Source organism: Aulonocara sp. 'chitande type north' Nkhata Bay, linkage group LG6 (genome assembly GCF_057382095.1).
Source record: "Aulonocara sp. 'chitande type north' Nkhata Bay isolate Kocher_YH1m ecotype deep benthic linkage group LG6, A_spYH_male_GT1.1, whole genome shotgun sequence".
NCBI classification, from domain to species: domain Eukaryota; kingdom Metazoa; phylum Chordata; class Actinopteri; order Cichliformes; family Cichlidae; genus Aulonocara; species Aulonocara sp. 'chitande type north' Nkhata Bay.
Window position 1 is genome coordinate 21003364 of NC_141349.1, and position 15636 is coordinate 21018999.

A 15636-nucleotide genomic window follows, 5' to 3' on the forward strand; every position below is an offset into this window, starting at 1 on the left:
TGTGCCACGAAGAATTAGGGCAGTTCTAAAGGCAAAGGGGATCCAAAACAGTACTAGCAAGGCGTATGTAATGAAGTGGATAGTAAATGTATTTATGCATGCTCACAATATTCATATTTTACACATATTTTAAGCATGCTGTATAAGTTTGTGTATAGATTAGAAGTTATGAGTCACTTTGCTGTTAGTCCTGAGGACTGGAATGTGGAGGACAAAGCTTGTGCATTGATCAACACTACACACAGCCATTTCCCATTGTCACCATGTTCCAGAGGTTTGACAGTTGGAGGATTGATTACACACAATTTATGCTAAAACTGGTCAGGAAGCATAGAACTGAAAGTTCTGCTAATCAAGTAGTTGACAAAACAGAAACCCCAATATATTCATTTTGTGTCTCCCTCGTTTGGACATTTGGCAGGCTTGTGTGTGCATTTTATTGGAACCATCTGTAAGCTCTACTTTGTGACAGAGGGGACCAAAGGAAGGTCCAGGGAGAGTTGGGGCTAGCAGCAGTCACAGTTACACATTTTTTTTTTAATTTATATTTTTATTTTATTTTATATTTTTTAGCTGATCTGTGAAAAACGTGCTGGTCTCAATATTTTCATCAACGTGCATGGTGAAATAAATGCTGCAAAAGACTGCGGATTAACTCATGAGTGAGAGAGGGTCTCACTCAGTGTAGAGTGTAGAGTAAGGATATTTATTCTCCAGCTTCTTAAATTGCAGCCTTGAAGATTCACTGTATTCAGTGGTTGAAACATATATTCCACATTTAGCCTGAAGCCGTACAACGTTATACTTTACAAGAATGGTCGGGATATTTTGTTGCACATTCCCAGTCTCTGGGCATTTTAACCTGCCTTTTGTGTGTTGCCTAATCTTAGTGTCTTTGGACTTTTCAAAAATTTTTAAAGCAGATACAATTTACATTTCTGGCAATTTAAAACTATTTTTAGAATTTTTGTTCCAAATTTATCAAAAACCCAAAGTAAAATCAGTCATTTACAAGGTTTCTACAACACCTGTAATTACTGAAAAACTCCCTCGGGAAACTATTAACACTGATAGCTTCATCAATAATTCAGTTGACCAGGACACACTTGAACTCCTTGACGAGAAAAATGATCTGAAATGTTTTCAGGCTATTTCGGATTGTGGATTCTTTCTTTTTCCATGAATCAGCATTTTTCACCCCATAGGTGGCGTGATCAACCTCTCTGTGCCTATCGTGCTGCCAGTGTCAACTTCAGATAAAGAGCGTTTGGATGGCGCGACAGCTATGGCCCTGGTCTACGAGGGTAGGCGAGTGGCCATCCTTCGTAATCCCGAGTTTTACGAACATCGAAAAGAAGAGCGCTGTGCTCGGCAGTGGGGAACCACCTGCAAGGACCACCCTTACATCAAGGTCAGTGCCTGTGAGGAGTGGTGCATTCAACCTTCCAGTTTTTGCTCAGTGAAGCAGGGCGGGATATTGGCAATGTCTAGAATTCATTTGAATTGTGGTGTTGTAGTGGCTGTTTATTTGGCTAACTCTGTGTTCACATGTGAAATTATGGGGCAGTTAAGAGGGTTAAACAGAGTGGATACGTATGTATATGTTGGCCCCCTCCTTTGATTTATCCACATTGACATCATGTTTTCCATTCACTTTTGTTAGGAAAATCAATACAGACATTCCTATGCTGTTGATCTCTCCAGAGAATAAGGCTGTTAAGCATCATTCGTGACTCTTATCGGGTCAGCAGTGGACAGATTGGAGTAATTAGAGTGTGGAAAACAAATCACAACATGATCCCGAAAACATCTTATAACAGAGCCAAGTGGTTATTGATCGCCTCACGTAGACACCCGTGCTGCTGACAACATTCAGATTTGTATGTATGGTTTGCCAGACCAAATTGAAATCAGGGTGTTTGCAAAGTATGGATATCAAAGCATATTCACATGATAAATTACATATCAACAAAATAAGCAACATGGTTTTCTCTTTGTCATCTTCAGCTTTTCATTTGTGGCCTTTCTGTTTTGGTTCTTTCTGTCTCGGCACGGGAGCTTTGCTGTGTTTGCTGCTTAGTCTGTAGAAAATTGTCTCTTTGTATCACATCAGCATCGCACAGCCCAGTCAGTAAGTCCAGGGGCTGTCTCATAAATGCCAGTGGAGACAGGTGAAACGCACCTCCAATAGCAGCCAGGATTAATTCGATTTACTTCTTGATGTTTATAGCAGTTCTCAAAATTTATTGTGGAACTTCAGTTTCTTCCATCGTCAGGCACTCAACACTGTTTCCTTGGAAGTGAAATAGTGTAATATACACACGGTAAATGCATTCACTATTTGTAAAACTGTTGATATTTTCCAGGGCCTGTGCCAATAGACTGCACCTGTACTATTCGTGCAGGTATCCTCATATTGCACACAGTCAAAAGAAAAAAGGCTACCCCATGAAGCTTGGGTTGTCACTACCAGGTGCTTTAGCTAAGGGATGGCATCACTTTCAAGAAAAAGCAAGGGTGACCTCGGTTTGTTTTAAGAAGACATAAGCCAAATATCCATAGACAGCTAGCACTTGCTCTCCAGCAGGGGTAGCCTGAACAATGTGGGATACACACCCTGTTCACTTGACTTCCACAGTTTCTTATCTCACAGCCAAAAGTAATATCCCATCAACAAACAAAAACAGAGCTCAGATTAGCGTGCAGTCTTTTTTTTTTTTTTTTTTTAGCCTGTCCGTCTGGATTGAATGATAGGCTGCAAAATCTAGGCATTCTGACTGAGAGCTCTACAGTAGGCTAACCATCCTGTAAGTTTTAGTGTGTAACTATTCATATTAGAGATGAAGAGACTTTCATAATTCAATCCAGAACTATTTCACACCCCATGAACCACTCAACTATTAAATGCATACACATAACATTTAGTACATGTTTTATGAAAAAAAAAAAAAAAAGGCACAAATGCAAAGATCATTCCTTGGCTGTTCAGGCTTTTTAAACATTTTTTTTAAATGAATTCTCTCCTGCTGGGAAGATTGAATTTACAATATGGGCTAGTATGTTAGAAATGGTATAGAAGCTGAGCCTTGGCGAAACTACTGAAGACCATCTGCAGAGCTCCAGACTGTCTGTCTCAGAGTACTGTGTGATAAACATGCTGCATGTGAAAGCAAACTGCCTCCCTGGATTCGGCACTGATAGAACACAGATCCCAGCTGGCCTTTGCGCATTGCTTATGGAAAGACTGAATAGGCGGAGGAGTGGAGTTTTTCTCAGTCTGTCAGGACGCCCAGTGTAATCACTTGATCTTTTTGGTACACCCTCATATTGCAGGTGTTATAGTTGGATCCAGAGTCTCTTGCTCAGCCTTCAACTAAATGTGTTTGAGATTGTACTGCTCATTTGCCAGCTTCCACCTTTTTGCTCACCCAGCCCATCTCCAAGTAGATCGAGGAATTGTTTCCATGTGTCTCTTATCAAGCGCTGTGGGGCTCAGGTAGACGCTCTGGTGTGCTAATGTCCTGAAATGATCTGGCTTAAAGTGTCAATGGGTTGATGGAAAGCAGCAGAAATTTTTGGTGTTGGTGACACAGTTTGTTTTTAATTTCACCTTAGTAAACTTTTAAAAGTGGCTGTTTTGTGGATTAGTGCAGTCTGCTTATTGGCAAAGGTTTAAGTCAAAATTAATAGTCTTTGTGGTGTCTAGTGATTTTGCACTCTTGGGTCAGACTTACTTTTAACCTCTGGCTTAACAGCTCTCTTAATATCGCACCACTATTGGCAGTTTTCTTTTTTTAATTTTCAAAGATTTCCTTCTTTCACTTTATTCATAATGGAGTCTGGCATGGTAATGTGTTTTAAGATGTATTAGAAGCTGCAGGCTTCATGAATTGATGCCGTGACTCCTTAGTGTCAACACCTGATGTCTCATTTCTGGATTTAGGCACATGCCACATGCTCTGTGTTTCCCGAACCGTCGTTCTTTATCCACTTTAACTTATCATGTGTTCAGCCTGCTCTAATTAAGCTCTCACTCATTAGAATGTATGTATGTATACACGAGTGAATGTTTAACTCCCAACACCAGAACCAATCTGTCAGCACACTCCTTCATTCATGACTACGACGTTCTGATCCAGGCTCTTTTCTGCTCCACGGAACATGTTGTTAATCCACACGCTTCCTGTTTGCCTGTCTGTCACTCAGACATGAAATCCACGGCACTGGAAGCTATGGTGTGGTTTATTTGGCTAGGGCCCCCTTTTACAAATGAAGTCATAGAGAAATTATAATGGGTAAACATCGCAGATTTAGACCTCCTGCTTTCATACAGCCTTGTAGACGTTTTGTTTTCTGTTGACTTATGTTGGCAAAATCTGTGGTGATTTGCCTATCCTATTGTTCAGTGCTATCAGTGCTGTAAAGCGTATGTTGTGACTTTTATCGGGTGAGCAGCAGACAAGCTGGAGCACTTGAGGGCAGGTGGTTATTGATCGCATCACGTAGACACTCCTCTGCTGACAAGATTCAGATTTCTATATATAGCTTGCCAGCTCAAACTGGAATCAGTGTGTTTGTAAAGTATGGATATCAAAGCGTACTCGGATGATAAATTACATGTCAACAAAATAATTACAGACAGGTTTTTTTTTTTGTCCACTTATTGTTTTCATTTTTATTTTTGGTCTTATTTCAGTTCACAGTCTAAATGCTGGAGCTGTGATGCGTTTGCTGCTTGGTCTGAAATTTGTCACTTTGTATCACATTAACAATGTGCAGGCCAGTGCTTTCAGTAACTCTAGCTACAGTCTCAAAAGTGCCACAGGAAGCAGGTGGAAGATATTGCCTGAAACAATAGCAGCCTTTGCCTGGATCCTTCCTGAGCACTTTGGTGACATTGTTGGATGAATCTCACGAGGGGAAAATTTCTCTGCGCTGTGGTCATGAGCTCATCCCCAGGTTTCGTTGCGGAATGCAATCTGATTTTGTCTGTTATTGAAATTAACAAATGCTGAGGGGAAAGCACAGCAGAGTTTTGTTGGCTGTTTAACAACTCACCAAGACTTTGATTTATTTCATTTTGTCCTTTTGCAACTGGGTAATAACTGAGGGGTTTATTTGAATTCACCCTGGAGTGGTTCCAACAGAGTGAGACTTTTAAAGAGCGGTGTCTTAAATCTGGTTTATGTTTGTGTTGCGTTCACCGTCACGATCACTGTGGCTCCTATTTCAGATGGTGATGGAAAGCGGGGACTGGCTGGTCGGTGGTGACCTGCAGGTTCTGGACAAGATCTGTTGGAATGACGGTCTCGACCAATACCGACTGACACCCACTGAGCTCAAACAGAAGTTCAAAGAAATGAATGCAGGTATTGGAACAATATCTGTTTGTTTATTTTCTGTCAGAGCTAAATTAACCCAGTGATGACATTCTGAACCAGGGAGAGTGATGGTAATGCCCCAGTATTTATAAACAGCTACCTTCCTTCTCTTTTAAAACAAGAGGAAAACTTTAAGCAGTCTGGTGCCTTCAGTCCACTCACTTGTTTGTTTATTTGGTAAATAAATAACAGCATCACAGTAGGAAGGTCCCAAGAGAAAAGACTACAGTGTTATTCAACACTCCATCAATAATACACAGACTGTATGTGGTTCATGTGCATGAAGCAGCTAGATGATTTCTGTGTGTAGATGATTTTCTTTTGTTTGCTTTGCTTTTGCTTTGCAGATGTGTTTGGTTGCCGTTTGACAAACTTGTTTCCTCCTTTTTCTCTGTCTAGATGCTGTATTTGCCTTTCAGCTGCGTAACCCTGTCCACAACGGGCATGCTCTCCTGATGCAGGACACCCACAAGCGTCTGATCGAGCGAGGCTACCGTCGGCCTGTTCTGCTGCTCCACCCACTAGGAGGTTGGACCAAAGATGATGACGTGCCACTGCCTTGGAGAATGAAGCAGCATGCTGCTGTGCTGGAGGAGGGCGTTCTGAATCCAGAATCTACCATTGTTGCCATTTTTCCCTCACCCATGATGTATGCAGGGCCAACTGAGGTAATGATTATCAAGAATGTTTGAGGTTTCTTCAAACAAGGCATCAGGTTCGCTTCAAACGTGATAGAGAACAAAAGCGTGGCTGCAGCTCTGAATAATAACAACAGGCAGAAAAGGAAGTGGGCTGTCGCATGATTTCTTTGCAAATTTCTGAGAGTGAAAAATGGCAGGAAAGGAAATTTACAGTTGTCTTGAGGCGCTCTGTTTAACGTTTTCATGCCATACACAAACCTCTGTGTGTGACTGATTGTAGCTGAGAATCTTTTAATCACTCATTTATGATAATCAGAAAGATATGTTACAAATTATTGAGAGCAGATTGCAGGATGGTGGATCTCAGCCTGCGAATTTAATCAGTTTCTAATTCTGAAAGGGAGATTTTTGAAAACTATGCACGGTCGCAACCTGAGTATAGTTTTTCTGACTTGGTTTTCCACAGAGATGTAGAACCTCCTCTTCATTAATACAATTTTCAAAGTATTCTTTAGCCCATTAAAGGCTTGCTGTTACCTCAGTCTTATCTAAAAATCATGTAGAACATGTAGAAACCTAATGGCAGTAGTAATAGTAATTTTCAAGGCAAAAAGTCCAGTTTCTGATGTTATTGATAATGAAAAACAGCAACAGCGTAGGAGAAAAGCAACAACCAAAGTTAATGTGACCGTGTGCAATAAACGTGCAGTTCCATCACCTTTGAAATGGTTGCTTTGAAGACAAGGACCAGGTTTGTGATCACTTGCAGTCAGTTGCTGCCTTCAAAGTAACTGTGGTGCATCAAGGCAGCAATAAAATGTGTTGCACTCAGTCTGCTTTCAGTGCAGTGAGTTAGGGAATGGGGTCAAGTTGGCAATTACATGCAATCTGTTTGTGATAATAATATACCAATTAAGCATGATAAATCAGTGAAAACAACCAATTGTTGCTGTCTACATACACAGACATTTGATACGTTCAGAGTCAATCCAGAACCTCACAGTTCTGAAATGATAATTTAGAAATTCCTCCAAATGGTGCTCTGCAGCATTGCTTTTGTATGAGAATATAATCAAAATCTGCAGCTAGTTGAGTTGAGCACCCGAGAGCAAAGAGAGTCGAGTTGTGCTTATTGGTGTAAACCAGGGGTCGGCAACCTTTAGTCCTTATTGTGCGGCTCCGTGTGGTTTGGGAAAATAAATTAGAAGTATTTAGCTGAAGTGTATTTTATTTTATTTATGTTCTTTTTTAACTTGTAGTTCTAAATTGGAAGATTATTGTGATATTGAAATATAAAAATAAAATCATATTCTATTATTTTTTCATTGCTTGAAATAAGCGTCACACTCGCGGAAGCCAATATACCCGCCGAAACACCGTGCATTTATCGAGACTTTCAACCCCAGGTAGGCCAATTATGGATCTTCGGATCTACATTATGTCAGCAGCTCTTCTCCACCGTGAACTATGTTAAAGACAAACACCGCTCACGCCTCACAGATGACAGCTTACAGTCCTGCGTAAAGATGAAAGTGACTTGTACAGCCCCGATTTGCAGACGCTGTGCGCAGAGGTTCAGGAGCAGAAGTCCCATTGTAAACATATCACGGCAGACCCGACGATGTTTCCATGAACACGCTTTTCAGCATCTCTTTATTGACCACTTTTCACACACGGTTGCTGTACACATACAGCCGACACATACCAACACAACAGCATAGAGAGCACAGACATTAAGGCAGCAAGGCCTGATTGCAGGTGCCGCTCAGGTGCGTCGCCTCCCCTGCAGCGGCGCTGCAGACCAAGCCACGCCACACACATTAACCAGGTAAAATACATATTTAGGCAGAATTTTGCAAATATCTATTTTTCATCTTTTAGCAGCATAGTCCTTTTTTTCCAATTATTTTTTAAAAGTCAGGTCAAGGCTCCAAAAGCCCAAAGGCGATATAAGGGTGGCGGCTCACAACACTTTTTGTTTGCTACATGGATCATTTTAGTTCAGCTGGGTGTCTTTCCTTTTGCTATATTTCATTAAGAGTTCAAAATGTGTCAATTACATAAATAAAATGTAACTTTCTCTGTAGCACTTCAAGGATTTCATAAGCAACACACCTTAGTTGTTCACACAAAGCATAAAAGTAAAAAACAGTATATACAGTGTTACTTTCTGACATCTAAAATGAAGATATTTGCGGCTCCCAGTGTTTTCTTTTGCGTGGAAACCGGGTCTTGGGGTGTTAAAGGTTGCTGACCCCTGGTGTAGACTGACTCGGATTGAAATGTGTTGGCAGTCTGTCTGCATTTATAAATGCAGATATTTGCAAACCTTCATCAGCCTGCATGAGAGTGAATGCAGTCAGTCTCTGTCAGATTGAGACCATTTGGAGACATGTTGCAGTCCTCCAACCAGTCGTCCCGCACCTTGCGATGGAGGATTGTGGTTGCCAGAATCACCTGGCAACCAACAGTTTTTCCTAGTTGCAGAAAGGTTGTCGTGCTATTTTGACTCTAGTGTGATTGAGCTATTAACAGTGTCATTGTTGCTGCTTTCATTACCCAGATTGCTGTGTTTTAGTACAGTCTTGCACACTTGTCATAAAGACATATTGTGTGTCTTTATAAATCCCACACAAGTGGAGCAGTGTTAGTTTCACAGCTATAGCATTTTCTTTGTTCTCTCTGTCAGGTTCAGTGGCATTGCAGAGCACGAATGGTGGCCGGGGCCAATTTCTACATTGTTGGTCGTGACCCTGCAGGCATGCCTCACCCTGCCACAGGAAAGGACCTGTACGAGCCCACTCACGGAGCCAAGGTGCTCACCATGGCTCCGGGCCTCATCACCCTCGAAATTGTTCCATTTAAGGTTGCTGCTTACAACAAGGTCAAAAGGGCAATGGATTTTTATGATCCAAAAAAGTGAGTACTTTTGTTGAAGGTTTTTCATTTAAGAAAAAACTTTTCCATTTTGTTTCCTTTGTTTTAAATCAATTTATTACAGAGATGGTTCACAGGCAGCGCTCACTCACATTAAATTACATTTGTAGATTTTGTCCAGAGTAATACTTCACATTTAGGTCAATTAGAGTGAGCAGCCTAAACAGAAATTATATTCCTTAAATTAATTACTCATTAGGTCTGTCTTGTATGCAGAAAAAAAAAATCCTCATTTTTCTTTCTTGCTTTCTTCTTCTCTCTGTGCCCTAAAAAGCTGAGCCAAGAATAACAGCAATTGTTTTTCATTCGTATACAGTTAAAAGCTTTTGTGCAACACTACGGGCTTTGATGTTGCTCAAAATTACAGAGATCTGCCATTAATTACAGTCTGTATATGGACACTGCACGTTGTGACTAACAACAATCATGCAATTTATTTGGCTTTCCTGCAGTCTGATGCAGCCTGTTCCATCAGGTTGTGCAACTTGGGTTGTGTTCAGCCAGCAGCGTTAAAACTAAATATTGCAGCACTAATCAAAAGATTGTCTTTGTTTTCCATGATGCATGTTTATGATGTAAAGTCCAAAGTGAAGTGCCGATCAGGCACATAGTTCTTCTGTGAATCGAAGTACGCTGCCTCCTTGAAATAGTTTGTTTTAAAATGTTATCAGCAGATTTCGTTAAGCAATCGTTGGCTTTGAAGTGACACCACTGGCTTGGTGCTCTGCATGTGAAACATTTACTTGACAGAAAATTTCTGTTGTCTGATTATATACATAGAATGTGAGGTTTTGTGTTAAAATGGAATGTGTGCTTGAATTATTTTAAGCATCTGACAGTTTATATTATAACCTAAACAGAAAAAAACCAAAGGGAAAAAAATAACTTGCCACATATTGTTAAATGAACATGTATGGAAACAATTCCGTACGCATCATAGCGTGTCAAAGTTTGCTGCAGACTTTGACGCTGTCTGCAGAAAAATTGCACTTTCTGTAATGTGGAACTTTTACTTTGAAGGAACTGTTTGTATTGCACTTTCTGCTCAGTGAGTAGCTGGTGGGTGTTTGCAGAAACGTGTGCATCTTCCATGCAAACTATGTGGTACTGCAGCAAACTGTTAGCGAGCAGTGCAAGGACAAGGAGGTTTTTGGAGTAGCACTGTGTATTTGTTTACACAGTGCATTTTTACCTGATGACTGTCAGGAACCTCCAGCAACCATACTGCTGACTGTTCTCTGAAGCCTCGAGCAAACGGGCTTTATTTTATTAATTTTTTTCAAAATATTACCTCATATTTTATATTTTGTCCATTTTTTATATTAATGCTAATGCCAGACATTCAACACAACTCAGCTTCTAAAATCTGCAGTCGTCACTCAGTTAGATTTATGATCTTCTACTCTTTCAAGCACGGTGCCCTTGCCACATTTTAGGTTTAATATGGGTGCTCATTTTAATCACAACACCCCTCAGTCTTTCTCTGAAGCACAATGGCTCAGACCACGGAAGGCTGTTTCTAATTTGACACTGTATAATTAACTTGTTCTCTGAAGAATTTGCCTGGAGCTCTTTTACCTTACTTTCACTGTTTCTTAATGTTTCAGAGCCTCAAGATGTGCGCTTTCATGTGATAACAATTTAGCGTTTTAAATAGCACAACTTTGACCCTCTCTGAATGTGAGCCCACTTCAGATAAGTGTGAATGTCTGCTAACAAGATGTTTAAAGTCTTGATTATCCCTCAGAGTAATTTATAAATGAGGATAGCCTGGGCTACACTTAGCACTGGTCTAAGATGAAGACTGTCTTTGGCTGACTGCTTCACACAGCGCTGTTCAGAACTTTTCATGTGACCTCAAATGTGCAGCGAGAAACCATCAATCATAAAAATATAAAGGAGAGGATCTCAGAACGTGTGAAAGATACTTAAAAAAAACGTTTGGAGAGGAGAATTCAGTCTCAATATTAGAAAGCATTTCCTTCGTGCAGACAGTGAGTCTGACAGTTTGATTGTATTGTGTGTTACCCAAAAGTGGTGATGCTTATTTTATATTATCCATCCATTTTCTTAACCGCTCGTCCAATTCAGGGTCCTGAGGGGACTCGAGCTTATCCCAACTGTGATCGGGCAAAAGAAGGGCTACACCCTGGACTGGCTGTCAGTCTGTCAGTGTTCATACCTACAGCCAATTTAGAGTCACCCTAACATGCATAACAGTCTTTGGACTGAAATACGGGAATGCTTAAGCAGGCTCTGGATTCCAGGACCAAAGACTATTTTTCTTTAATTGTAATAATTTAAATCTGTATTAGAATCAGTCAAGGTTGCATTAAACCGTAAAAGTTTAATAACTGTCATTTTAAGGTGCCACAAATCATGGTTATTGTAGTTAATTGAAACTAAAACTAGGAGAGAAAAAAAATCATTTTAGCTAACTAAAAGAAAAAGAAAAACTTGACTACTGAAAAAGATTAAAAATGATTTTGTGAACTTGGAAGACTCCAATAAAATTATTGAGGTAAAACGGTTAGTTTTTATGTACATCTTGCCTCTGACATATAACCTGCAACAATAACTATTTAAAAAAAAAAAAACTAAAACTAGTGCTGAAACTAATGAAAACAACACTAAAACCAAACTTTTTCTAAACAATAAAAACTGAACTGCAACAGTAAAATGCACTCTGGAAACTTGACTGAATTAAAAAGATAAGTCAAAACGAAATAAAAAAATTTTTTTTAAACTAATAACAAAATCATAATATAAACCATAAAACGTTTTCTTGACAGTGTTGTTTTAAAAAAAAAAACTAAACCTTTTGCTCTTGAATGGGAAGAACAAACCAACAAAAGGGTTTCTGAATTAAGTCCGCCAGCCGACTGGGATCTTTCTGTGTGGGTTCTCTCAGGATACTCCATTTTCCTCTAAAAGTCCAAAACATGCAAGTTAGGTTAACACCCAGACTTCCTTATATATCCAGCTTACTGACATACCTGTTTATTTAGGCTTTTTGCAGGTTTTATGCAGTGCTTCCCTTCAAGGCGGTCTCAGGGGAAACACTGTTAATACTGTTCATGTAGCATCTAGCTCTAGAACCTCAGTAAGCACAGTTTGCCCTGCAACAGTGGGAAATGCATTTGAGGTCTGTGAGTTCACTCAGAAGATGCTTCAATTAAAATCAAATCACTGAAGAATGTTGCATGATCACAAATACAGGGTCTATCAAATCTGATTATAAAATACAAAATGTTTCCCCCGCGAACGCACGGCGTTTGTCCATACACTAGTCAAGAGAGGTCCCACCAGTTCCTCCTGGTTTCAGCTGTTTTTATTCATTCTCTCTGCTCTCATATGGAGCTTTTTCACTGTAGAAAACCACTGTTTTCACTGTAACTGGCTTAACTGCAAATATCAGATCGTCTAGCCGATGAACACAATGGGCCAGGCGGACACAAATATGACTCCAAATAAAAGCCAGCGTTTCTCAGTTACTGCTGTTATCAAGCAGCTGCGATTATATGTTGGTATTTTCTGCAAAGCTTCCCCAAAAAAAAGCTGCCTTTTTCCAGTTTAAACCCAGGATTAAAGAAATGCAGATTCTCTCACTTCGTCATGGTTTGCAGCAACAGCTATCGTGAGGCAGATAGCAGCACAACACAGGCGCATAAATCACAGCGCAACATGTTGACAGTCAGCTGCACTGGCCTCCTTTTCCAGCCACCACTGCTTTGGCATGCTAGTGCTTGCCGGATCGTGTGACATTATCTCTCCTGCCACAGAGTGATTTTGCAGGAATGTCATGCTGTGAGAAATGGTCAGCATATGAAATGTCATTCATAAATATATTCTCATATGCAAACAATCATAATGTCAAATTTCACAGGGTGGGATGTGTCACAAGAGAGTGTCATAAAAGCTTCATTTTTGGTTTGCAGAAATGTTAACTGGCCTGCTCCTTGATCCAACTGATTGTAAAAGAGCAGCTGGCTCTGTTGGGCGTGCCGTTGATCGGCATCTTTTCACTGATTGAAGTAGATCTGTTATTCAAAGCTCCCCTGCTTTTTGTGTGTGTCTCTCTCACACTCTCTGTCTTTTTGTTTTTAATTACAGCCATCAAGATTACGATTTCATCTCAGGCACACGCATGCGTAAAATGGCTCGCGAGGGAGAGAACCCTCCCGACGGCTTCATGGCGCCCAAAGCCTGGGCCGTGTTGAAAGAGTACTACAAGTCACTGGAGAAGGCCTAAAGGTCAGGTCTCAGCTGGGGGGAGGAAAAACGTGACAAAAAACATGGGAACACAGTGGTGGTTTCTACTGAGGTTTGGGACCACTCACTCATTTCTATCACAAACTTCACTCACTCTGGCTTCTGTCATGGTTTTAGTCTTATCTGTGTTTTAGCTGTATGTGCTTTATTTAACTAAACCTCTCCTCTGACTATGAAATGTAGAAGCACAGGTCAGTATACTAAGAAGATATTCTTTACTAACATGACAACTGTAAGTTCTGATCAGTGGTTAAGAGTGTTGTTTTTAAACATCCAAATGATGATGAAGAGTCACTGTTGACCAGTACTCAAATATTCAGGAGAAGTTGTTACAATTTGTCCTAGTATTTAAAATGTTACTCAACTCACTAGAGTCGACTTAACGCTGTTCCTTCTTTACTGTATGCATACACGCAGGTGTGGTAGTGGCTCAAATGTTACTGTACACAAGTGTTTAAAGTAAAAATTGAGTGCCTTGGTCCTCAAAGTCAGTTCACATGTTCACATTGAAGTTGGACACCTGCCTCTTCTATCACTGGTTGTATTTTTACATTGAAATGGTCCAGTATGTCAAGAAAATTGTGAAAAACAGATCAGCGGTTATGTTTTTTTTTGTTTGTTTTTTTTTACCGTATAGTGCAGTCTTTCTTAAACTTGTAGAAAAACGTATCACTCCATTTTAATTTTGCTTTTTTGTGTGTTGTGTTTGTAGCTTTGCTGCTTTGAGATCTATTTACTTTTTTTCTCCCATGTCATGTATTGCTAATATTTTATTGTGCTTTACCATGGGATCAGATTTGTAATCTTTCCTTGTCCAATAAATCATTTTTAGCCAAAAGAACAATTTGTGTACCTTTTTTCTTTCTCTAAACTTAAGTTGTTAGATACATTAAGGAACACGTCTTAAGGCACACCAAAGAGATTTATATACATAAAATATTCTCAAAGATTTCTTCTTCTTTTTTTTTTTTTTTTTTAATTGACAGCTAGGAATTTGGTTTATTCTAGAAATTAACTGTTATCTCACGGTGGCTGTTTATATTTTGGCAGCTAAATGCGTTCACTTGCTTTCAATCGACTCGGTCATCTGAATGAACAATGAACTCTGGAGATTTACATTTCTCTGCCTTAGTGAGCATTGTCTGCTGGAACGTCAGTTCACCCCCCAGTTGGTCATTATGTATATTGAGCTGTATATTGAATAAGACAGACCTTCTAGTGACCCCAATCAAACTTAAACACACTTCCACGCTGTATACAATGATCTGCAGCTGGCTCCCAGATGCAGTGAAAGTGGAACCTGCAGGGTTAAGTCCAGACCCGGGAAGAGTAGATCTGTCAGAGAGACCCTGGATATTTCATCTAACCCAGCTCCAAGATGTAATGAAGAGACCTGTCAGCAGCAAATTTTTCCACCTTTCACCAGATCTTGTTTAATCTCAAATGGTAATCAAGCTGGGACTTTGGGGCAACTTCAAAAGCAGAGCTATTTTTTCACACGGAAAATGATCAAATGATTTTTTTCCCCCCTCTCTTAAGGAGATTGGCTTATGATTTCTGTTGTCCTTTTAACTGTCTGGAGAGGATCAGTGCTCTCTGGGTGATGCAGGTGTCTGTTACTGTGTGTATCTATAACCTCTTGATGTTATCTCAGTTGTAGCATGCTCAGTGTATTTTACTTCTGGGTCCATTTTCACCTTGCTTGCACCATAATCAGATCTTGCTTTGAAATTTTTCACCCGTTTGAAGGTGTGTTACTACATGGCAAACTGCCAGAGTGACTTGCTGTTCATATGACTTGAAGGACTATTGTACAACTTTTTTTTTTTTTTTTTAAACCACACATTTAGTGTCATCTTCAAAGGAGGTGTAGATTTTGCAATATGTACACTTATGTTTAATGTGCTAAAGCATACTTTAATATATTCTTTTGAATCGAGGTAAGCATTTTCACTGCTGTGTAAATATGAAATATGTTTGCAGTGTAGTGATCATGTATGGTTGTATCATTTCAGCAGTTTTTAATATGCCAAAACTATTTTACATGTATAAAGGTTCACAACACTAAATGTTCTTAAATTACTGCTGAAAAAACTGAGAACAACACATACAAAACATTAAAAACTCAAATGAGGAAGCACTATCAATGACCAAAAAGCACCAATGAAAAATGTTAAACAAATACATGAAATATGGAAGCACAATGTATAAATTAAACAGTGTTTTAAAAAAGCACAATAAAAGCAGAATAAAGGATAAAAAAAACAAACCAAGATAAAAGGTGTGAGCAGAAGTAAAAGGGGGAAATCATTTAAAATAAAAGCTGTTTCAAAGATGTGGGTCTTTGGTTTGGCTTTAGTCTGCTGTCCTTAGGTGCACAGACGTGGGCCACAATCATGGATAGT

At 39.7% G+C, this 15636-nt stretch overlaps 1 protein-coding gene across 2 annotated transcripts in view; it reads left to right on the forward strand.

Annotated features, from left to right (window-relative positions):
- papss1 (3'-phosphoadenosine 5'-phosphosulfate synthase 1) overlaps positions 1-14075 on the forward strand; it is a 22154-nt gene extending 8079 nt beyond the window's left edge. For both annotated transcript variants that reach the window (XM_086295545.1, XM_086295544.1), the window contains 5 exons: positions 1206-1411; positions 5234-5369; positions 5781-6049; positions 8712-8941; positions 13073-14075. In XM_086295545.1, coding sequence (XP_086151671.1) covers positions 1206-1411; positions 5234-5369; positions 5781-6049; positions 8712-8941; positions 13073-13211 — 980 coding nt within the window. In that variant the 3' untranslated portion in view covers positions 13212-14075. The remainder of the gene's footprint in view (positions 1-1205; positions 1412-5233; positions 5370-5780; positions 6050-8711; positions 8942-13072) is intronic.
- The last annotated feature ends 1561 nt before the right edge of the window (positions 14076-15636 follow it).